Source organism: Cydia strobilella, chromosome 15 (assembly GCF_947568885.1).
Source record: "Cydia strobilella chromosome 15, ilCydStro3.1, whole genome shotgun sequence".
Lineage (NCBI taxonomy): Eukaryota > Metazoa > Arthropoda > Insecta > Lepidoptera > Tortricidae > Cydia > Cydia strobilella.
Genome location: NC_086055.1, coordinates 15,881,899 through 15,905,600, shown reverse-complemented (window position 1 = coordinate 15,905,600; position 23,702 = coordinate 15,881,899). Strand labels below are relative to the sequence as shown.

General features: G+C 38.5%; 1 protein-coding gene across 1 annotated transcript in view; it reads left to right on the top strand.

Annotated features, from left to right (window-relative positions):
• The window catches only part of LOC134747665 (disheveled-associated activator of morphogenesis 1), a 108,397-nt gene that overhangs the window by 33,952 nt on the left and 50,743 nt on the right, over window positions 1-23,702 (top strand). Inside the window, exon 4 of the mRNA XM_063682273.1 lies at window positions 12,134-12,262. Coding sequence (XP_063538343.1) covers window positions 12,134-12,262 — 129 coding nt within the window. The remainder of the gene's footprint in view (window positions 1-12,133; window positions 12,263-23,702) is intronic.

The following is a 23,702-nucleotide window of genomic DNA, read 5'->3' as shown; positions in this document are numbered from 1 at the left end:
GCTTAACCTACTTATGCAGAACTGTCTAACCTATCATATTATTCGTGTTAACTTGAATAAATATTCAAACTGCAAAGTCGTATAAATCTAGGCGAAGTTTATTTAGTATGCTTAATGCAATCAAACATAGTGTTTACATTATCACGCGTATGCCTACTATCCATATAAATCTCTTCAAATGGAATCTTTGAGCGATTGTTATTCATACCTCGCATTTATAGTGCCTAATCGTTTTACTTCCTGACTGCATTTGCTTATCGAACTAAAGATGACTCCTTAATAATTTTGCTGTCACTGCTCTAGATAAGCTGCCTATTTAAGGAACACAGTTTTATCTAAAGAAACGCTGCCTTTTGTGGTAGACACTGTTAAACATTCGTAAACCTTATTGTCAAGATATCAGGCCATGGTGATCAGTTAAAGAGTACTGCGTAGGCGTTGCTATATGATTTGTTGCTACTACATTTATGTCAAAGTAGAATAATTGTCTATTCGACTCAATCGATCTTAAAAATCGGTCACGCTTACGCCTCCAGCTCCCAGTATAAATGATTATAATAGTTTTTTATAACGGGTATCATGTTTTGTCACACGTTTAATGGATACATATTATTTGTGTCAATTGGCTGTTTAGTGTTGGAGCTGTCTTTGAGTAACATTTTGGTGATTCATGTCCACGGTAGACATTTCGACGATGGACAAAAACACCTCAAACAGTGACACGCGACCAGGTAACGTGACTACAGGGTTACAAGTAAGACTAATGCGAGCCTATCGACCCAGAACGTATAGATATCACATAGCGAATAGCTAGAGGTATCCGTTACTGAATGGAATTGCGCAGGCGCGGGGTTTTGCATCGTGCTTTCACTGAGCAGGGTCTGAAGGTCTACTGTTTGTGACTTTTGTCCCCCTGCTGTAAACTCCCTTCTTCTTTTTTCCCCTGATATAAAGAACGAATCGATATCGCTTAGTAAATAGGTATCCGTTACCGATATCAAGTTTTTCCGGCGCGGAGTTCTGCGTGCTTTCACTGAGCCAACGAGGTGCAGGGTCTAAAGGTCTATGGTGTTTGGGACTTTGGGACCTTTATATTCATGTCCTGCTATAACGAACGTATAGATATCGCTTAGCGAATAGGTATCCATTAACGATATCGAGTTTTTCCGGCGCGGGGTTCTGCGTGCTTTCACTTAGCCAACGAGGTACAGGGTCTGACGGTCTATAGCCAAACATCATATACCTTTATATTTATCACATGTTGTAATGAACGTATCAATATCGCATAGCAAATAGCTGGTTTCCATTACTGCTATCGAGTTGCACCGGCACGGGATTCTGCATCGGGCTTTCACTAGCGAGGTGCAGGGTCTGAAGGTAGTATGGTGTATGTTACCTTTATATTTAAAGCAGGGGCTGCTAATGAAAGCTTGTAACACTTTGTCTCTTTCTGTCAATACTTAATAGAGAACGAAGCTATTTATGGTATTCTCACGTGACGTGACAAATGTGACTATGATATAGTCAAATATGGACTAGGTAAAGGTTTTAAGCATAACGCCTCTCTCATATCGGTTCGTTATTTTGTAATACATTAGCAGTGATAACTTGTAGAATAGGATGCTTAAAGGACGGGCGCTTCTAGGTATAATGTTGTTAGGGTTCCGTACCCAAAGGGTAAAAACGGGACCCTATTACTAAGACTCCGCTGTCCGTCTGTCCGTCTGTTACCAGGCTGTATCTCATGAACCGTGATAGCTAGACAGTTGAAATTTTCACTGATGATGTATTTCTGTTGCCGCTATAACAATAAATACTAAAAAGTACGGAACTCTCGGTGCGCGAGTCCGACTCGCACTTGGCCGGTTTTATTTTTGTTAAACATTTAATAGAATTAAGTACAGGAATGTTATGCGTGTAGCGTAAAATTGATTAACTAGTTGGAGGTATGTATGGTTCATTTGATTAAATATACAGAATACGTGAAAAATAATTTATTCAGTAGGTACAATAGTTACCTTAAAAGGAATGCAACACGTTAGTAACCATACTGTATACCTAGGTATATATATGACATGTAACTTTCGTTTTAGCTCTAAACTTGATGTTATTGAGGCTAGCTTTCATCTTTAACTCTAGGCTAACCTTTAGTCTAGCATCAATAGCAGGTGTGCTTTCGCTCTTTTCGTCTTAAAAGTAAGTAATGTTTTGTATTTATTCTTTCATTCATTGTGTATTGAATATTTGAGGTTACTCACGGCGGGATACATTATAAACCAATTCCAGCGGAGTTGGCTGAACCACGAAAATTTTCTGAAATAAGTAGATTTTGTTTTTGCACAAATTTGTGTATTCATAACTCATATCTAAAATCTCAAAAAAAAATTTTCTCTAAATTTGCGTTCGTTCACATGGCAAATAAATTCATGAAATGCTCCGTTGACCAATTTTTTACAACAGTAATTCAAAATGTGTCCAGTAATATTTCATCTAGTTATTCCACACAATCCCAGTATACAGTAATACATTCCACTTCTCAAGTTCCAGAACACCTTACATTGAAACGGGTATTCTGTACCTGCACTCGTAACCACTTCGTTCTTTACGACTGCGTTATGACAGTCGCTGCTGCTTTGAATTATGTGATAATTAAACGATTTATAGCACTATGTTTGAATAACTTGAGTGCAGGGTTGCCTCAATTGTGGTTTTTGAAATACAACAATATAAGACAACTAACGTTCACCAAACAATAGGTGCTCCGGTAATAAATTAGTATGGCCCAATTCGACTACCATTATTACGACTTTCACAAGAAAATGATTGAAATCTACACCCTTAAAATCCTCAAAATTTAAGACCACGCGGATCCAGTTCACGCTTTTCATAAATTGGTAACGAAAGTGACATTTTGATAACTCGGGAGACTTATTTCAATGTAAAGAATATCATATCCCTTACGATTACGATACGATGTTGCACGCGGGCCTTTGTATCGGATCCTTCGATTCGGTGCCGCAGTGAGCGTGTTAGTAACTGGCAATTGGGATTTTTAAACTAGTTAAACGAACGGAAATGAAAACCAAAGCACAACCGAAAAATAGCTCCCATTTCGCTGACACTGACCGATTGTCAAACTAAACCTCACTTTCCACCCATACATCATTATAGCATTAATTAAGGCATTCAGCCCACAATGCTAGGGCCGGCCCTGCAAACCTGTTCCGATTGGAAAGCCGTAATGTCGGTCAATACATATTTTAACGCGCGGAGATGCGTTCGTGCGGGTACTGGCCACGTGTTTTGCGAAATTGTACGTGAGTGCGAAGAAATTGAAAACCGAGGGCGGTATAAGTAGTATGCTATAGAAAATCTCCAGGGTAAAAACATGATTAAATGGATGCTGAACATATTATGGAAGCAAAAACGAATAGCAAACTTTTTATTTAATTTCTATACCCGGAGCAGAGGGTCGCATGTCGCATGTGTCAATTCGCGTTTTCCTTTACGAACCTACTGGTTAGGTTAGGTCTAAGTCGAGTGAACCTTTTTTACCTTATTGGCTATGTGGGAAGTGCGTGAGGAAACTCCTAACGACAGTAGCGACGAAGACAACGCACGGCGCTGGAACAATGTGAAATTTCATGGCATGACATCTTCATTATATGTATTTAGTAGCCGTTAACCTTCTTTTCCTCCTAAGGCTTACTTTATTATGTTCGATACAATTTAAATCATTCTTAATTGAAAGTTGCATTTGCTTTATTTCATTCAATTTTCAAACAAAACAACATCAATTCTGTTTCCTCGTACGTGAACAACTCGCGAACGCGAAGTGAAGCGGCGCGGCGGGTCCACGGCGTTCGCGTTCGCAACGAGATCGCCCACGTAGGACACTTCTATAGGTATCAGAGGATTGATTCACCCCGGCAAGCATCGCATCGCTTTGCGTTCGCGTGTTGTTCGCCTACGTAGTACGCTGCGTAACGAACGTAGTACTCGTAGTAGGCTACAGTGAGATCGAGACCGATGTAGAAAAATTGCAGGAACTGCAAAACCAAGTGGTCACGATCCTCAGCAATGAGGGACCGACAAAGAAGAAGATACTGATTATACAATTCCAGTCTACAGAAAAGGTCGTCTATATTTTACGCTGACTTGAGAATAGACCCGACCCATGGCGTTTACTAATACCCGCTAACTACCGCTTCTATTCGTACGTCAATCAATCCAAATACAATCACTATCTTACAGTTTCGCGCCAACTATTTATTTTGTAACCTTTTAAAGTTTTGACGGGATTAAACAATTTAACTGATTTAAGCTTTCATTAAGAATATGAAAGTGATTTAGGAAAGGTGAACAATGATAGTACCTAGTTCGCTTACTTGGTATCACTAATGAATGTTACTCTGTCAATTAAATGATTGTTAACCTCAAAATTAATATATACAGACTCTTGGTGACATACAAATTGATATGACAGGCTCATATTAACTCAAAATACCAAAATAATTGCGGTTTTTGAGAGCTTATCGGACTAAGACCTGGCTACGATCTATTTCTATTTGAGGGGTTGACTCTATTTCTGGAGTGGTGTCGTCGATTTTGGAACTTCTCTATGTCTGGACCTTGCATGTCAGGTCAATACTGTGTACAAATGCTTAAGAATACATATTAAATCACATTTACAATCGGGTCTATCGCGAATTTATTTTGTTACCTTTATTTACCGACGTTTCGACACAGGTTTCACTGGTCGTGGTCGCGGCTAACTGACGTCCCAGCAAAATGTCAAAACATAAATTTGTGTGACTACCCCACTTGTGTGCTTAGGAATAGTTTAACAGTAACAGGCGAGATTAGAGACGGGGCGAGACGAGACTAATAAAACAAAAGTGAATGCAGTGTTGTTTCAGCGTAGGAGTTAAACCGTCAGTGAAATAATTATGATAGAGGCATTTAATCATCGTTCTTGGAACTGGCAACGCATTTGAAATTTCGATAATGCAATACACCTGCGGCTTACAGCCTACGTGCCATCAGTTGACCTTACTGATATAAAAATACTAGCTTTTGCCCGCGACTTCGTCTGCGTGGAATCAGTAACAGCAGATAGAGTAAGTTTAGCGCCTGGATAAAGTGTAATAGCAATCATTCAATTTGAGCATAAGCTTAATTGCTTGACATTAATTATTTCATCAGGCAATTCATTAAATCTCTCAATTTCATCTCCGTTTTCACTCTCTTTATGGATGATTTCCGACATATAAACTATCCTATGTCCTTCCCCGGGACTCGAAACTATCTCTATGCCAAATTTCAACTAAATCGGTTCAGTTGTTTAAGCGTGAAGTGGTAACACACAGACAGACAGAGTATGGATAGAATTGATTATAGGTTCTGATCCTACCAAAGATCAATGAAGCCTATTATGGTAGATATGAAAACGTTGCGTTTAAATTTACGCAATTCCGCCCCAATACGGATTCAATTAGGAAAAGGTCAGATCAGAACGGACCACTTTTAATATTTTCAAGTCAAAACATTTGATTGACGAAACGGATAACGCTGATTGGTTCCTTTTGTTGGTAACCATTTATGAAATACATAAACAAGGTCAAAGTCACGTTGCACTTATCGAAGTCATTAAGTGCTTTAAATCCGAAACGGCGGAAGAGACGTGGTTTTTCTTAATGGCACGTGACGTTATATTTCTATGTTGATAGATTAAAGGAGCAGAAGTGTTGCTGCAAACGCTTTCCTAGAATAGGCGAGTAGGTTGGTTCGGAACCAGTTTAGGAAGAGCTGGTACTTAGAACCTCGTCTAAATTTATCCAACTCGACTTTTTTACGAGATGCCGTCAAAGAAGTCTTTTGAGTTGTATATCGAACCCTTCTTCAGTCTTTTGAAGTGATGTGACTCGAAAAGACTTTACCTATTATTAAAATGACTCCCATCGTCAACAAAGCATAAAAAGAATAACAATGACAGTTGTCCCTACGAAAATACTTTGTTTTTCAAGGCAGAAGAAGAAGAAGGCTATGACTTTTTCATCATTATATTTAAAAAGTTTAGAGTCTTCTCTACAAAGAGTAGAAAGGGACACATTAATGCAAGCTGATGAAATTCAAGGCTACATAAAGACGAGTCAAAGAAATTTACATAGACGAGACAGACACATAGATCTCAAGACCACATTACACTGGTTAACCCGCACTCGCTCCACCTACAAGAACACACGTGAACTATCCAGCAGACAAAGAATTCCTAAAGGGCTATTCAAGTCGCGACGGGCAGTGTAATTAGACGTCAATTAGTGTTTCATATAGACAATATATCGAACGGAAAACGTGCGCGGACGCAGGACCGGTATTCGACTTTGGTTTTGAGTTTAATGTGAAATGGCTGTGATACTGTTGAATTCGGAAGTGGGTGTGGCTGGAGATTTATATTTGAAGGTCGCTATAACAAGTGCTTCGAGCGTCTAATTTCTTTGGATTTTTGTAGCAGTCCGGAACCAGTACTGAACAATGGGCAGTGATCAGTGATCAATATGCCAAGATTGACGAAAATTTTCTTTAAAATTGTGTTCTAAGAATCGTTGCAAGAAAATAATGTGATTACCATTATCAAACGTGTTTACTGACCATTCGTAAATTAAATTATAGAATAGCAAATTAAATTAGGCTAGAATTAAAATTGTTGCAACGGCATAAAGCCTACAGTTGTCCGTAGAAGCTTTAAGTCAACTGTTCCAGTTTACTTGCAGTATCTCAGTTCCTATATGACATACCTATGATTTTCTGGAATGTTCATCAAATAGATGTCTCAAGAAACCACCCACGTCCTGTTTCATTTGTATCACATTATCATCATTTCCAGTAAAACTTGACTGTTTGTCAAACCAAGTCGGTATGTCACGACCCGGCATTGAATAAAGTCAAATACCGCTCCAGTTGTCAAATTGATTGAGAGTATTGAGACATAATACCGGCGCCAGGGCATTGTGCAGTGATCGTTCCGCGCATATCGCATGTCGCATACATCAGTGCGTGCATATTGTAGGGAAGTGTGGACACATGACTGGTGATCATGAGTTGCATTGACACGAAGAAGCATACCAAAGGATTTTTTACGCTGAAAAGAAAGCTTAGCCTCGCTTTGCATGTAAGTTTTAACACTATTAGTAACACATTGATACTTGAGCGTAAACGCTTGTATTGTAGGGCCTTCGAAGCGTATTCCGATTGTAATAACAGGGTATGAATTTAAGTCAAAAATTATATTTCTTCAACCAGAAACGTCACTTTTAGCACTGACAGATCATATCCACAACAAATCCAGATCAAACCTGCTATTACAATTAGAATACGCTTCTTTGCCTTCGGTGAGCGCTGTTCGGAAGACGGTAACATTCTTGTAGACCGCGACGTTGCACGCAACGCTTTACACATTTTGTCCTGATCCTATTCTGACCTGCGGTGGCAGCATGGTTGCATTTTTATTACCTGCCACTATGCCTGTCTCTTTCGCACTTACATACTTGTGAGAACGTGACAGGCATGGTGACAGGCGACAAAAATGCGACCGTGCTGAGCCCGCTGAACACAATCGAACAGCTGTGAAGCTTCAAAGAAATAGTACATTATTGCAGAGGCAGGAAAATGGCAATTCGTATCGATTATCAAAGAAGACGAATCCACGAATTGCAAGTTAAAGGCACAACTCGTACTGCCATTCAGTACAGTCAAGTGTAAAAATATGGGTACACAAAACGTACTCAACAATATAAAAATAAAAATAAAATAAAAATAAAAATAATTTATTTCGGACGATACAATCCATATTTTGTTAGTTACAAATATACTTAAATTACTATGTTAGTACCTAAACTAAGATGTTAATATGTCCCATAGCTCTTATATCAGGGAATTAAGAACTATTATGGGACATATCATATTGTCTTCGGTTACCGCTATAATTACTCATGAAATAAAACAACGAAACGCTGTAAAGGGATTGAAACAAAGGGATGTATCATAAATTCAATATACGCGATATAATCCGATTTCATAGTTTTATTTTATGGGACATATTTTTGAGTAGGTAAGTAAAGTTAGTCTAATTCTTTACCGGCTGTTGTGGTGAAAAACAAATATCCCGACGAACTAAAAACCTCCTGCTATTTAAAGTCTGTTTAAAAAGATACGATAATAGGATTCCCTTAACAGCTAATAGACTTTACAAAAGTTTCTAAGAACTATGCACTGTTAAAGCGCCCCTTTTGATGTCTAACACTATGTTTGATCAGAGAACTGGTTCCGAGGATGCCGTTGTTATGAATACTTATAGCTTTCAAGTTGTAATGTTTGGTTAGCGTCGCAAATTTACTGCAAACTGCCCTTATGAGCGTAAATAATTTAGCGTCAGACGTCGGTGAAATCATCGACGAATATAAGCTTCACTTAATTGTGAAAAGGGTTATCGCTTTCTGTTTCAAGCTTGTTAAGTTTTGTTGCAAGTTTCTTGCCATTTAAGGTGAAATAAACATGGACATATTTTATAATAAATTCCCTTCCAAGGAATATGTGTCTATCAGTGTCTAAGATGACACAATGTCCCTCTCTGCCTCTCTCTCCTTATCTCTCATTGAAAATTATTATTCTGATGGTGGAATCTGCCTATCTGGCTGGCTTCAGTCTGCGTGGAATTAGTACCAGCAGTAAGAGTATGCACAGCGTCTGGATAAAATATAATGGCAATAATTTTGAGCATACTTACACCAATTAACAGGCAATTCATTAATTTTCAAATTTTTACTCTCCTTTTCACCCTCTTTAGGGATAGATTCCGATATAAAAACTATCCTATGTCCTTCCCCGGGACTCATACTACGAAGCGTGAAGAGGTAACAGTATAACAGACAGACACACTTTCGCATTTATAATATTTTGTATGGATTAATTGATTCTGTTCGGCCTTCTCTGATCCTCCTCCTCCTGAAATGAAAGATTTTGAAGATCATGATGATGGTCGTAACGTACTAGGTAAGTATTAAAAAAATATAGATTTAAAGTTAATATAAAAGGTAGGTAGGCATTAAGATTGCGTTTAATGATGAAATACATACGTATATGTAGGTGGAATGGAAAACAGGTGGATGTTAAGCAATGCTAAAATAGATAATTGTTCAAACAAAATTGCCGTTCTTTCTTTACTTTGTATTATTTTATTAAAGCATCTAGTTCACGGTTCCGTTTTATTTATTTATGAGATAAAATATATTTGCAGTTTGCTCTTTCCTACAGATTGTTCTCTTTGTTTTCCATATGAATAATATAATATATTATAATTTAAGTCGACTCGTCTATTTCCAAATATAATAATAACGTTATTCTGTCGTAAATAAATTGAATTTATAACAAGAAAATAGCGTACTCCCATCTTAAAGGCCGGCAACGCACTTACAACCCCTCTGGTGTTGTGGGTGTCCATGGGCAGCGGTAATCGCTTACCATCAGGTGATCCGTCTGCTCGTTTGCCTCCTGTTTCATAAAAAAAAAATTGGTTAGGTAGCACAAAGTAGTAGTATACTGTGTGAACATCATCATCATCATCATTTTGGTTTATAAATATGTGACGTTTTTAACCAAAAGGTACCACATCGCTTGTTGATAAGGTTGATTTCTAATTGAAGCTATATGTAAATAGCGCCTTACTGACAAGCGACAATAACTACCCTTTTGGTTAAAAATGGCACATATGACATGCTAGGGTTTGAGATACTAACATTTAAAATCACTAAAGGTCAAACTAATAATGATAGTTAATATAATGGAGTGTCAACCCTGACGACACTTAACAGTTTCGTGAGACGCACGCGACAAATTCAAGGAATTGTGTCCCGGCGCCGCAAAAGGATCGGCATTGGCCGCTGACTCATAACCCGTTAATATAGCTTATATTTCATGATAATGTTTCTTGCAGATCATCTTAACTGAGCGTAGAGTCACGTTCCTTTTTAGGGTTCCGTATCCAAAGGGTAAAACCGGGACCCTATTACTAAGACTCCGCTGTCCGTCTGTCCGTCCGTCTGTCCGTCTGTCTGTCTGTCCGTCTGTCTGTCTGTCTGTCTGTCTGTCTGTCACCAGGCTGTATCTCATGAACCGTGATATCTAGACAGTTAAAATTTTCACAGATGATGTAGTTCTGTTTGTTGTATGGGAACAACAAACGTGATTTTTTTGCCGTTTTTTTGCGCAATGGTACGGAACCCTTCGTGCGCGAGCCCGACTCGCACTTGGCCGGTTTTTTTCGGTTTTACTTGATGACTCAAAGCTTACATAGTAGTTTAGGGAACATTTAAAGTGCATACATTTTAAGTTACACATTATTTGAAGTGGTAAAGTCAACTTACGAATCGTTTCTGGGAACTTATCGTACTTAAAATAATGCTTTTTACAAATATTGGTTCTAGGTATCGTGAATTTTTTAAATGTTTGCAAAAAAGTTTCCTGTCATTTCACCATCCTGGCCATTGTGTGCATTTTGTCGTTCATTTCTGGATCGACAATTAACATTTTTTCTAATTTCTAATTTTTTTTTTTTTTTTTTTTTTTTTTTTTTGTCGGAGTGGGAATGCACTTACGCACAGTGTGTGGGACTCGCCGCTCCTTTTCCCTCTCTTGGCGAGAGGGGGGAGAACTGGCCCTACCCACTAAACCCACTCCGGCGTTTCACCCTCTTGGCCGTTCGTGAGGGCGCACTGGGATCTGGCCTAATAGGCGTCTATCTTCAATTGGCAATATATGGTTGTCACCATAGACATAGTATAGTAGTCATAGACATGAAACCGAGCGACCAGGGCTAAGAGAAAGACATATTCATGTATTGACAGGTTAATGTATGGCAGCATAATCCTTTTTCTCTTTCACTCTTATAAATTTCGGTATTTCGCCATCGCCTCCTACCTATGCTGCCATAACCCGACCATGAAAAAAAAAACCCGGTCGGTGATAAAGACAAAGCATAGCACTATTTTCTCTTTCCTCTTATAGGAATCGCAATAAGACTATCTTTCTCTATCAAAGAGTGTCAGGCCCTTGGTTGTCACTTTTTATGTCTGTACTGACATCAAGTGTGACAGTGTAATTAATTACCGATTACGGTAAAGTAAACGGTAATTCGTGTAATTCGACTCCGATTGCAACAGCCATTATTTATTTTTCTTTCCGTTCACCTTGTTTCCTTATTAGTTGTATGCCGTTTAAGGAACTGTCTTGCTCTTCCTTATGTTCCTTTGCAATTTAAATTCGGATTCTTGTATATTGTAACAACAACTGACCATCAGTGAATCTTATGCCTTTGTAATAAAGTTTAAGATCAGTCAGTTAACAGTGGCCGGTATATCATTTCGTGGACAAATCGGTCCGTTTGAAGATTTATCTCTTCATCTTAGTATTGCGTGAATTTACAATGGTCGTAAATTTAAATGATAATGAAGGGTAGGACGTTGCATAATTTCGTAAAGTGGGTATTTTCGATAGCGTTCACGTAGGTAAAGAAAGTGTTCAGTTGTGCCTGTTTATTGATTTGACATTTTGCTAGTAACGGTGATACTACGCAGTTTTATATGTTTTGATACTACTTTTCTTTAAGAATGTCTGGTTGGTGTAACATTTGTTTCGTAAAAAAAATATACTGACATTCTGCATGTCTGCGTGTTGCTGCAAACAAGTTGCAGCTGCAGCATGCTGAGCAGAGATTACAAATTATTATACTTATTGTGAAAATAAAAAAGAAACATTAGGTATATGTTTTTATCATAGTGATTAGTATTCAATGTGAGAATGCTTAAAAATGACTTTTTCTCTCATACAAGAATAGAATTCTAAGATATGTCACTTACAGAAGGGCCAGAAGAAGCCCATAAGGCTGGCTACACACTCCCGCTGATCTGCTATGCCTGTTCTTAGACCGACTAATGATAACACAGGCTATTCACCTGTCGTCTCGAGGAGTGGTTTGATTTTTCTTGCTTTTTTTTTTGGAATGAGCCCGCCCAGGAACACCGGTCGCCCCAACTCCTTATTTGTCTAGCAATATTTAAACTTATATCTCTGTTTTCAGAATGACGAGCCTCCAGAGATCACATACTGCGTGGTGGGCGGCACGGGCGGGCTGGCGCTCCAGGCGGTCACGCCCACCCATCCCATGCCGCCGCAAGATGAGCTCGACGCCAAGTTCGCAGAGCTGGTGGTAAGTCTTTCATTATTTCAGCCATTTTTTTTATACTACGTCGGTGGCAAACAAGCATACGGCCCGCCTGATGGTAAGCGGTCACCGTAGCCTATGGACGCCTGCAACTCCAGAGGTGTTACATGCGCATTGCCGACCATAACACCCCGCACCCTCGTTGAGCTCTGGCAACCTTACTCACCGGCAGGAACACAACACTTAGGGTCTAGTGTTATTTGGCTGCGGTTTTCTGTAAGGTGGAGGTCCTTCCCCAGTTGAGCTCTGCTCTATATCTGGAATGACATCCGCTGTGCTGTGCCCTACCACACAGCGCGATATGACATTCACAGTGCCCCTACCTCTCTTTTGGACTTTATTCATTCAAGTTGTATTCGAATGGTAGACAAAATGCTAGCTAAACGTTGCCAGGAATTGCCATGCGTGGTCTGATATGGCCATGGTGTCTGATGGTCTTAGATAATACATTAAAGCGAAATTAGAGCTTTAGGATGCAACTGGGATAAAATGTAAAATGAGAGGGAAAGAAAATTAAATTTGGGGTGGGATAAGAGGTTAGTATTCGCTACTCATAAACTGTTTTTACGGTCGATGATGAAAAGAATTTTGTGGAAAATACGTATTTCATTGTATTTCACTCCCTATACTACTAGGTTTTCTATATCTTAACAAGTTCACTTACATTTTTTGTAGAATTCTTATTAAGGTGTGCACTGTGCAGGGGTCTCCAAACTTTTTGACCCGAAGTCATCAGCCAGGCTTCCGCTTCCTTTTCACGGGCCAGATTGTTTGGAATAAGGCCTTTTTGCGGACCTAATTGGCCGGCCCGCAGCCGTTTTACTAGCTGTAGTTTGGAGGTCCTAATGTATAGTAATTACTGATTAGTCGCTATGACAGCATAAAATACCTTTCGTAATACAAACACATAGACCCATCACCCGTCAACATCAAATCAAAATAACCTCATCAATTCGCAATTAAAAACCCTGAAGATCGCACGCGCAGCCTTCCTTTCTAATCGAATCACACATCGCGTCGGCTTGAAACATGAAGGGCTTTAATTAAGACTCCATATAATCGGCTTGTAATAACATATCAGCTGATCATCCGTCATTGTTGGCATTATTGTTCACACCTTATGTTATGTTAATAATGTTTAGTTCTCATAATAGTTCTGTTACGTGTTAGCGCATTCCAGCAACGACTTTTGCGTAATTCATATTTATAACTGTTGCTTGTTCTCCTAGGTATTTTGTTTTCTTCCTTTATGTCCTCACTGCTGAGGTAAAAAGTTGTATGTGCAACACGGCTAGTTATTTATTTGTGCTGCCAGTGCTTCTTATCTCAGTGCCGAAATGTAAGGAATCGAATGGTACCATTATTTTATTCCTATTTGAAGAGCGTATTCCCATCTTAAAGGCCGGCAACGCACTTACAACCCCTCTGGTGTTGCGGGTGTCCATGGGCGGCGGTAATCGCTTACCATCAGGTGATCCGTCTGCTCGTTTGCCTCCTATTTCATAAAAAAAAAAAAAAAAAATATATATATTTGAAACTGAGGTCTTGTATTTTTTTATTATTCCCATATATTTTTTAGGTTTCCAATTTATTGTTATAAATTGCTCATTTTCTATCTATTTAACTAGATTTAGTTATATAATTCAACATGTGTCAAGAAACCTATTGTGTCACGTATTTGGTTCGTATTTTATTTACATCTAAACCGGAACCGTGACATAAACGTCATCGTCCACAAGAGAAGTAGACCAACATATTGAGTTATACATTATGAGTTATTATCACTAATAACAATATTGTCTAACGTAGAAATGGTACCGGCGTTGGCGTCGTTTTGTCAGATGTGCGAAAGGCACGCCTTTCGGGCGCCTGGAGTCACCGCTTTCACGCAGTAGCACATCGCTGGATAGGGTTACCTCTCTGGTATTAGTACTTTCCATTAGGTATCTGTTCGAGTTTCACTTCGAGTTCAAACGCTAAGTTTTATGAAACCGTTTACACTAGAAAAATGCTATTTTTGAAGATTATTAGGGCATTCAGTGTGCGCGCGCTCCTATCGATGGATTTTTCATCCACCTTCATCTCGGTTGAATGAATTTTTCGATCCTACATGTCACACGCGTTTTTGGGGATAAAATGAAAGAACTAGGAAAGCGACAATACAAATGTGCGTTTGTAAACTCGTAATTTTACACGAGTCATGAGCTTATGCTCATGCAAGAAAGGGCAGTACTCACTACTCGGGTACTCAGTGCCACAAACTCATACCTGCATCGTTCCCTAGCTACGTATGAAATGTAGATATCTAGTAAGAGTAGTAAGTTAAGTAATAATTAATTGTAATAATAAATAAATAATTGTATCTAACATAGTTTTAAGTTCCTGCATGTACATGTTCGACTAACCTGTTATGGATTTCTGTGGTCCGAAATAAATGTTTTTTTTTTTAATAGATGTCAGACAAGAGGCAGTGTTTAGCTACACTTTGCCTCTTGTCTGATATCTATTTATGGATGATAAAAAATGATTCGAGAAAACTGTTTGCTATACAGGTGGTAAATTAAGCAAATTATTCCTATCCCAGCAACCCTGCGGGAGCATCAGATAACAACGCGCACAGAAGCGATACGCCTCGTAAGTGGCGTTTAATTTGATTTACCGCCGCGCAAATTATAGCCGCCCTTATCTTATTAATGGCGCCGCGCTGCGTAAGCAGTGCCCAGTTTATACTATCCAGGGATTCCAGAGTATATAGTACGTCAAGTTACAATGTAAAGTAAGGACACTAAGCGCGAAAAACTTCATACATTGACCCGCCATTTGCCATTTCCTACATATCTCTATCGCACGCGTGTAATTATGTCGCTGTCCCACCCATGATGCCGGCGGTCAATGACACTGTGCGAGCTGGACAGATATATAATTATGCGCGTTCGTTAGAGATCGGAAATGGCGGGTCAATATACTTACGTAATTGTTCGTGCTTATCCTTACTTTAACTAGTCTGGTGTGACGTCTAGGCTCCGTTTTGTACTGGGCGGCAAATGATACAACTGTTATTACTCATTAGGGAATGTAAAACCGAATTTAAATTGTATGGAAAAATCGGTTAATAACCGAATATTAACCATCACATCTGGCAAACCAATTTGTCAGGAGAGGAAAGCGCGAAATAAAAAAAATGTGGTAGATCTACTCTTTTTGCCTACCTTTTAGCTGCTTTTTAGGGTTCCGTACCCAGAGGGTATAAACGGGACCCTATTACTAAGACTCCGCTGTCCGTCTGTCCGTCTGTCTGACACCAGGCTGTATCTCACGAAGCGTGATAGAGAGTGAGAGAAGATCTGTTGCCGCTATTACAACAAATACTAAAAAGTACGGAACCCTCGGTGCGCGAGTCCGACTCGCACTAGGCCGGTATTTTCTCAAGCTGACAAGCTGGAGATAAATGTTTACAGCTAATTCCATTTATGACTCTCATATTAAGTTTAATTTAGCCCATAACTTATTAACGGCGCACTGTGCTGCGTGTGCGCATTGCCTAAGTTTATAACATCCAGTCCAGGGTGTTTATAGCAGCCAGACTATAACTAATTTATCTACAATGTAACTAGCTGCAAATAAATATTTACAGATAGGTAATTTCCTCTTAGGGCCTGTTTCACAATGTCCAAGTAAAGTCCTGAATAAGCTACTTGCCACTTATCTGACGGATAAAGTCATCGTTGGCGTTTCACAATCTCCAAATAAGCTTTATCTGCTGGATAAAGTGCTTTTTTTGTAGCAAATTTTATCTGGCAGTTAATTTATTTGTTAATTAGCTATCCAATACTTTACTTGGACATTGTGAAACAGGCCCTTAGAATATACTTTGGCCTTAGAATGTATGCGTGCCTCTTCTTCAAACTATTTATTATGATTCTGCAGGTATTGAACAAAGTACGAGCTAAGTACGTGTAAGGTTTCGGAGCTGAATTCGATATTTAAATAACACTTTATTACATACTAGCGACCCGCCCCGACTTTGCACGGGTAGTTCAATCAATTTACACAAAACTCTTACAAATTATACACCTAAACCTTCCTCAAGAATCACTTTATTCATAGGTGAAAACCGCATGAAATTCCGTTTAGCAGTTTTTGAGTTTATCGCGAACATACAGACAGACAGACGCGGCAGGGGACTTTGTTTTATAATATGTATTGAAAATATTTTGGTATAACTCAGGGGTTCCCAAACTGTGCGCCGCGGCGCCCTGGTGCGCCGTAGACAGTAAAGAGGGGCGCCGTGAGGCAATCCTCCTCACCACGTTACCTATTTCGAATAGCCAAAGATAGATATAACTCCGTAATAGATGGATATATACAGTCTAAGGAAAAAACGGTCCTCGAAAAATCAAGAAAATTTGATTCTCGAACAGATGGCGCCACTACCTTTGGCCTATTCTCGAATAGATGGCGTTGACGGTTTCGTTTGTTATTTAACAATTTTAACGCATATATCAGTGAAAGAAAAAAATCAAAATCATATAAAAATAATTAATGCATATAAAAAAATCATTTATCCGTATATAAATACATTTTATGGTATTTTTATACATCTTCATTTAGTTTTAATCGTGTGTCGATAGATGGCAGTGAATTTACTGTGGCTACAAAATTTACTATGACAGTACCGCTCTATCATATTATATCCTCTTTGGAGTAGCCTAGCTAGGTTAGGGATTCGAGATTCAATTTTAAACTTTCCAAGTGCGCCGCGGATTGAAAAAGATTGGAAACCCCTGGGGCCCCTATCTCAAAAGCTTGTAACTTGTAATACAAGCGGATGTCACTTTTTGACAGCTTTTGTTAGAAAGGGACTTCCACTTGTTTTACAAGCTACAAGCTTTTGAGAAACAAGCCCCTGGTATAACTTAAACACACGCACTTACTTCGAAGCTGGTTCAACATTAGTTTAGTTTAGATCAATTTAAACAACTTTTACTTTCATATTAAACATATTAATAACGGGTCATATGTTTCACTCCGTACCGAGTAGCGTCATCAGGAGCTTGCGTTGACGGTGACGGTATGTCTGTGTCTCACGGAAGTTTTGTTATTAAAACTTTTACTTTCATTGCCGTGTTTATTCAGAACACGAACGTCTCATAACTCTCTTGATTAATTTTACGACACAACAATTTCGCTTTTCAAAAAACAATTACCGGAAAATAAATTAAGACGTGCCGGTTGGAATTTTATCATTATAAACTGTTAACTTGTTTATATGGGGGCATTTTCTATGAAAAGGGACCTTATTGTCGATGGCGCTAACGCCGCACAGCGTCGCGCGGCGCGGCATTGTATTTATATCGGAGCATCGTTAATAAGGGCGTAAGCGCCATGGACAATAAGGTCCCTTTTTATAGAAAATACCACATATTATCGAAAGTGGTCATTATACTACCCACTTGGATTTAGAAACTGGATCAAAATGGGAGTGGTCAAGTCAACATCAAATATCTATATCCTTACTAATATCATAAATGCGTTACTCTGTCAGTCTGTCTGTCACCTCTTCACGCTACCGCTGAACTGATTTAAATGAATTCAGTATTGAGGAAAGAGGATATATACATATAATAGGATGGAGCGGTACTGTCATAGTAAATTTTGTAACCACAGTAAATTCACTGCCATCTATCGACACACTTTAAAACTAAAAATGAAGATTTATAAAAATACGATAAAATGTATTTAATATGGATTAATGTTTTTTTTATTTGCATTAATTATTTTTATGATTTTGACTCATGTTCTTTCACTGATATGCGTTAAAATTGTTAAGTAACAATCGAAACCCTCAACGCCTTCTATACGAGAGTAGGCCAAAGGTAGTGGCGCCATCTGATCGAGAATCAAATTTTCGTGATTTTCGAGGCACGTTTTTTCCTTAGACTGTTTCCATCTATTACGGAGTTATATCTATCTTTGGCATTGAGTGAGGTAGTTTTAGGGCCCGGTTCTTTCCCCGGATTAATAAAAACTATTTATGTCTTTAAACGGGACAGTTTTTATCAATCATCATCATCATTCCATGCAGACGAAGTCGAGCTAATCCATACTTAATATTATAAATGCGAAAGTGTGTCTGTCTGTCTGTTACCTCTTAACGCTTAAAATGCTGTTGATGCCCCAAAAAAAAAACGCTTAACCGATTTAGTTGAAATTTGGTATAGAGATAGTTTGTGTCTCGGGGAAGGACATGGGGTAGTTTTTATCCCAGAAGTCATCCTTTAAGGGGGTGAAAAGGGGGGTGGAACTTTGTATGGGGAATCGATAAAAAGCAGATTGGATAAAAAATAAGTTACCCAAATTACGAACTCCACGCAGACGAAGTCACAGGCAAAAGCTAGTTTGACTATATTTTGTCAAATGTATATTGGCCGTGGCCGTCACTACAAGTATCAATTCGATGCTGACTATAATAACACCATTCCAACTGACCATCTATGGATCGTATCTTTTTTTTTATACTACGTCGGTGGCAAACAAGCATACGGCCTGCCTAATGTTAAGCAGTCTCCGTAGCCTATATACTCCTGCAACTCCAGAGGAGTTACATGCGCGTTGCCGACCCTAACACTCCTCTCCCTCGAGCTCTGGCAACCTTACTCACCGCAGGAACACAACACTATGAGTAGGGTCTAGTGTTATTTGGCTGCGGTTTTCTGTAAGGTGGAGGTACCTACCCAGTTGGGCTCTGCTCTAGATCTGGAATGACATCCGCTGCATCTTTACAGTAAGGTTCAAGATTTGTCAGTTGACAGCGTGGACGATGGTATACTTACTTAACCTCGTATCTGCAACACTCATTTGATGACAAAAACACCCGTATTCCGAATGAAAGAAAAGCGACATTTCCATCAAATGATTGTTGCGGATATGAGGTTGAGTAAGTATAGCGACGATATCGTAAATCAGAAGCTAATATACATTTCACCACATTAATATATAAACAACGACCCGTAAAATTTAATGGGCTCTCAAAACGCTTAATTAATATTGAACTTCTGATAATGGGTAACAATTAGATTACACAATTACAGATTTCACAATTAAAAAGCGGTAATCGTATGTTAAGCCTTTATAAGGCAGAGGGAATATATTTCCCACATGACTTTGAACTTTGTTTCAAAGTGATAGGGTTCAATTTTGCATATAGGGTTAAACTTGTTAATTTGTATCTTTCTTAGTGACGTAGTTTTTGTGGCAATATGTACATTGCACAGTCGCATATATTTATTCGATGAAATGCGCAAACATATATACTTACATATATGCTTTTAACAATCAAACCTGTTTTAGGATTTTGGTACATAACTTAACTTTTTGCTCTATTTTAACTTGTTCCTGTTCTCTTGTATCTCTCTCTGTCCTTGCAGGTAAAGGATATCATCTTGCTCTTTATTTACATACAGGATATATACAGTGGTACTACGTAATCGAAATTAATAACTAGCTTAAATCTAAAATAGGCCTTTGAGGCATTGTACAAATTGTATCTTGCTTAGGTATGTACTTTAAAGGGTGTGTTAAAAACCAATTTCGTTATAAGATACAATTAAAAACAAAAGACGCACATCTCGAGACCGAACTACATTTTATGTTATGCATCGATTGCATAATGCATAAGCGTATCCAAGATACGTTGATCGTCTCTGTCAAGTGCTTGAAGGGTTAATTACAAAGATAGTGATGTAACTGTAATATATCACTTTCACTGGTCATAATAGCTGGCAGGCAGGCGCCAGCAGTGTTGTTGATTCTGCTAGAAAATTTACTAGAATCGCTAGAGAAATGCCTAATAGTTACTAAAATGTTTAGGATTTTTTTATACTTATTAAAATTGATTAAAAGTTTGACTCAGCAGAAAGACCTGCTAAGGAAAGCTAAAACACAATAAAAATTAATGCTATAGCAATGAAGGATGTGGCGGAAATATTAGTCGTAGACTTGTCTACGGAATATTTTGGTAGCTTAGTTGGTATCCCTAGTTCCTTCCTCTAAATAATTGCGAAATCCTCACTTTAATATATTATGTTATGATTGTTGATTGCCTATAATTAATTGCGTTCAGTAGTGTATCGGGAAATATTAAATATAAGGCCGTGACGACACGGTCTAGTTTCTAAGGAATTCTTATATTTTTGTTTTTGATTAGATACTTCTGTTGGTTGAAGAGCGCTGGTGGCCTAGCGGTAAGAGCGTGTGACTTTCGTCGCGGGTTCAAACCCCGGCTCGTACCAATGAGTTTTTAGGAACTATGTACGAAATATCATTTGATATTTACCAGTCGCTTTTCGGTGAGGGAAAACATCGTGAGGAAACTGGACTAATTCTGATAAGGCCTAGTTTCCCCTCTGGGTTGGAAGGTCAGGTGGCAGTCGCTTTCGTAAAAACTAGTGCCTACACCAATTCTTAGAATTAGTTGTCAAGCGGACCCCAGGTTCCCATGAGCTGTGGCAAAAGTGCCGGGATAACGCGAGGAAGATGATGAATCCTGTTGGTTGATCTGATCTGTTTTGTCAATTTGTTTCGCCAACGACGTAATTTACCTAATGTAAAGTTACGTATTATGTATATCGCTAAAAATTTAGTCATTCTAACACTTTCATTTATACTAACAATGTTATCCGTGAGACTCAAAATTTCGAATATCATTGCGATTTCCCTTGTTTCCTTAGCCATGTCTGCTGTCATATTTGGCCGCTGACTTAGCGTTCTTGACAATGACTTGACAATAACAATCTTGCTGATTGTAGACACTTTCTCTCGACCCCTGCGGAGTCATGATATGAGTGACCAGAGAACCGATAATACCTATTCATATTCATAATGCTTCACTGACCAATCACAAGGCGGCCAGTATATTTAAGTCTGACCTAAAAAATTCTATAATAATCAACATAAGATCTAAACGGGTTAGGTGTTCGAATTGCGCTTAAAAATATACGCTTTTAATCTCTTAACAATAAAGTTGTTTCCAGTTCATTTGGTGTTCCAAATCCTCGCTCGCCCGCTTGACATTTTCTGCTGCTAAATGTTGATGGTAAAATGCTTACAGCAAGGTGGGTAAGGAAATCCCATAACTCATAGGTAATTTATGAAAAATTCTCAAGTTTGCAATCCAACCGGTAAGGGCATTTCTTTGTGTATTCATCACGAATATTTGTTCTTGAGTTATGGATTATGGATGTTATCTATGTACCTATTTATGTATGTGTTTATAATACAAGTTTTGCTTAGTTTGGGGGTAGGCTGATCTGTGCTGTGTAAGATTGTCCCCAAATATTTTATGTCCCCAAAAATGTTAGTGCTCCAGTTTCTGCTTGCGAATTTCGGAAACCCTACTCTCCACAATCACCACATAAAAATTACTAAAGAGTCGACTAAGTAAAAAGCTCGAAACGTTGTGCCCGAGTCTTAAGGTCCAGTTACACTAGGTTATCGCCGCAGTAAAATTGTTTCGTGGATAGCTTTGAAGTTATTAATGATTTCTCCCGCCGACAAAACGTTAACACCTATGATGATACATCAATCATGGTTGTACTCTTTGACGTCTTCACTCCGAGTTATCATTGCTTGGCAGTTTGATTTCGGATGTTCGGTAATAGCTATCCGACAATAGGAGATTGATGTTGACATTTATTGTTAATCGATATCAGCTATATAATGTTTTATATTGACGGAACTGCAGAAGTAAGCTTGAGGTTCTCAGACATTATTTTTTCAATTAAGGTCTACCGATATAAATGCAACTATGGGATAATTCCGTCTATTCTTTATTTCTCGAATACGTATGGTCTGATGGCCCTCTTTGTTATGTTTTTATCTGCAAGTATTAGCTCAGACTTTTCACCGGATGACGGGCGATCTGATAATTCACGCTGTTTATTAAATAACTCAAATATAAGGCGCGTTTCGACCACAGAGATGTGCTAGCATAGCACATCTCTGGTCAAAACACCCTTAGCCTTAGGTTGTCCCCATAGTTAACCGGTTGACCTCTGATGCTACTTGAAATTATTTCATTATTAGGTATACCGCGTAAAGTACCCTATAATTATCCTCTTCCTTATTTCTGTGTTCTTTCTAATGCTAAAAAACTTTATAAGCAACATTAGACATTAGTAAACTATGTAAACGCTTAAAGGAGATTCACTTTCTAACAAACCCGATTTTTACTAACTACAATTCTAAATCAATTTTGACCCGTTTGTCAGGACAGGATCTAAAATTCACAAATGTCTCGCTTTGTGCCACTTATAATGCTACATTGAATTAACTGCAACCTGAACACAATAACATAATATATCACATCAACATGCACATATCAACAAGCTTATCAACTTCAAAGGTCACTAGATCTTTCCTATCCAATTAATATTCGAATATCAATAGCACCCGTTTTCGAGTTAAGCAGCAATTCTCGACCGGCCTTCACTCGGCGAAGAGTCACGATCTTAACCAAGGCGCTCTTGTTGGTCCCACGCACTTATTCAATATTGAATTGTTGGAATTCCTTTGACAAATGCGGAGCTTTCTTGTTAGTTAATATTTATATCCCGCTGTACATTCTGTGTTGATTCAGACTGTACCTGCTTGTAATCTCATTGTATCATTCTTAAAATAACAGCAGTAATAAATTCGGCAGCATTACTGCTGCAGTATTTCGGCGCGACATAGCTGCCGACTGCATTACTACAGAAAATATCAATGTTGAAGCCCGGATTTTTGATATTTGCTGCAGCGTTGCTGCACCACAGTATTGCAGCAGTAACGCAGTCTGAATCCTAATCTTACCTTTATTACGTACATTGATCATGTTTTACGATAATATTTCATTTTCAACTGCTTATGATCAATTCAAGAAAGCTTTATTATATTTTAATATCTTGAATCACAATATTGATGAAATCAGATTGCGTATTGAACTTAAAGGTTAAAAAGGTTGTCCATATTTTCTTGTTAAAAATCCTCAAGTTCATTTCAAAACATCTAAAACGTATTCATCTATGCCTTCTTTAGACATCTGATCTACTAGTAGTAGCCCAAATGCGTCATTGTACCAAAGGTCGAGCCATTAGTAACACTTGTGCTACTGTCATCTCGGTAGCGGTTGACTGACACCTTTAGCTCTGATTGCCTCGAAGGTCAAGTACCTTATCGTTACAGAGTTAAGTAGGACGATTACTCTGAATGGTTCATAATGAGCCAGTTAGCCGCTTTTTGTTTAGTGTTTAATTGCCAATTCGATTTTGTGATCATAGTACTTTTGTAATGCATATTAATAGGTCATGGTTTTTATACCATCGGATTGGAGACAGTCATGAGCTAATGTCGATTCGATAAATAAATAGGTGAACTCTCACAAGCTGAT